Below are 1,823 nucleotides of genomic sequence, written 5' to 3'. Positions count from 1 at the left end.
AGGAGGAAGCCAGCAGGCTGGCCCAGAATGAGGAGGAGATGAAGGTAGAGGGTGTGCAACATCTCTGCGTGGGTGGGGGTGAGGGTGGCTGCTGGCGCTGGCTCAGGCGTGGCAACTGAGCACCCCTCCCTTCAGGTGAAGCTGCTGGAGCTGCAAGATATGGTGTTGCCGGTTGTGGACGACCACGAGGGGCATGACAAATTCCTCCCTGCTGCCCAGAACCCTGTTGATCAGCCCGCTCCAGGGGCCCCAGCCCCCCAGGAACTTGCGGCTGCCGAGGAGCAGGGTGGTGAGTAGAGCCCTCAGGCGGGGTGGGCAGGCCAGAGCAGGGGAGGCTCGCAGTGTACTCAGACCACTGCCTTCCCTCTCTCCGAAGATTTTCATGACAGCGTGGAGCCTGCACCGGGAGAGGCCAGGGAGGGTTCTCCCCGTGACAACCCCACTGCACAGAAGATCCTGCAGCTGCTTCCTGTAATGCAGGACACCCAGGAGCACCCAGGCTTGGCCACCAAACCCTGCGTGCCATTCTTTTACCGGGCAGCCGAGAACAGAGAGATAAACATCATCATCATCTGAGAGCTGGTCAAGAAATTTAAAAACAACAACAACAAAAAGTTATGGGGTTAATCCCCTACACAATTCATCTACCTCATTGGAATGTTAGAGCCCCTCGTGTTTATTTATGTTTCTAATTTACAGTTTAAATTTCTTTGTGAAAAGTTAAGGGAGAGTGGGTCTTTCCCTGATGTTCACTCTGGCATCCTTTAGCATTTTGGTTTTTAATTTGATAATTGTAGGTCATTAGCTCGCATATCGAGTTTGCCCTTAGATGGTGGGAGTTCAAACACACAAAGACCCACTATTTGCACAAAACTATTCTTGCTGGTTTGGAATAGGCTGCCATGCTTTTTAAATGTTATTGCAGCATGTATATTCATTACAGAATTCAGATAAAATCTGCTTATGTTCTGCTATGATGTTTGATAGAATCCTAATCACAGTGAGCTCTTCATTAGCTCAATATGTGGTTTCCAGCCTGCCCAGCTCTCCTACATAGAGCCCAGAGCCAGCAGTGTAGGCTTCCTGGAGACACAGGCACTCCTGCGGGCTGGGGAGCATGAGCAGGGGTCCCTTTGGGGAGGTGGAAGAGGCTGCGGTCAGTGGAGGCCATAATGAGCTTGGGCAGAAAAGGCATGATGATCGGGGGATCTGAGACCCGACAGAGCCTGGACTGAGGACATTGTGGCCACCTCCTCCAGGTGCCGCTCAGGCAGTGGAAGCTAGTGCTGGGCTCCCTGGTCCTGAGTGAGGCCTCACCAGTCTTGGAAGCTGTACCCAAGGTAGCTTCATGTAAGGGCACATCTAAGCACTTTTTTTTTGAGATGGGGTCTTGCTCTGTCTCTAGGCTGCAATTGGGTGGCAGGATCACAGCTCACTGCAGCCTCAAATGCCTGGGTTCAAGTGATCCTCCACCTCAGCCTCACAAAGTATAGTAATTATAGGCCTGAGCTATGGAGCCCATTTTAAATCTTAATAAATATCTGCTCCTGGTCTGCTTCCCTGGCTGACACACTTGCTGACATCTTGCACCTAGACAGACATGTTTCCGGACTTGGTTCCATTTGTTCTGATGGGCTCCTCTCTCTCAATGACCACATGTTACAGTATGTGGCTATTCTTACACATTTCCGTATAGACCTGAGGATTAGTATATTAATGTCAAAGTTCTACTGGTTTTCGAGGCTGGGTGGAGTGTTTGGATTAATTTAGTTGTGGGCATCTTGACAATACAGGCTTTCCCTCCGGGAATGGTGATTCTGGGA

General features: G+C 50.7%; 1 protein-coding gene across 1 annotated transcript; it reads left to right on the top strand.

The window, feature by feature from the left end:
- Nucleotides 1–6: 6 nt before the first annotated feature.
- On the top strand, nucleotides 7–1,770 carry LOC108524523 (golgin subfamily A member 2-like). Its single transcript, XM_017865637.1, has 3 exons — nucleotides 7–44; nucleotides 136–289; nucleotides 377–1,770. The coding sequence occupies exons 1-3, from the start codon at nucleotides 39–41 to the stop codon at nucleotides 574–576; spliced, it is 360 nt and encodes a 119-aa protein (XP_017721126.1). The 5' UTR covers nucleotides 7–38; the 3' UTR covers nucleotides 577–1,770.
- The last annotated feature ends 53 nt before the right edge of the window (nucleotides 1,771–1,823 follow it).

The sequence above is a fragment of the Rhinopithecus bieti genome, unplaced genomic scaffold (assembly GCF_001698545.2).
Source record: "Rhinopithecus bieti isolate Rb0 unplaced genomic scaffold, ASM169854v2 repeat_2220, whole genome shotgun sequence".
In the NCBI taxonomy this organism is placed as follows: Eukaryota; Metazoa; Chordata; class Mammalia; order Primates; family Cercopithecidae; genus Rhinopithecus; species Rhinopithecus bieti.
The sequence above is the reverse complement of the archived record's forward strand: the minus strand, read 5'-3'. Positions and strand labels throughout refer to the sequence as shown.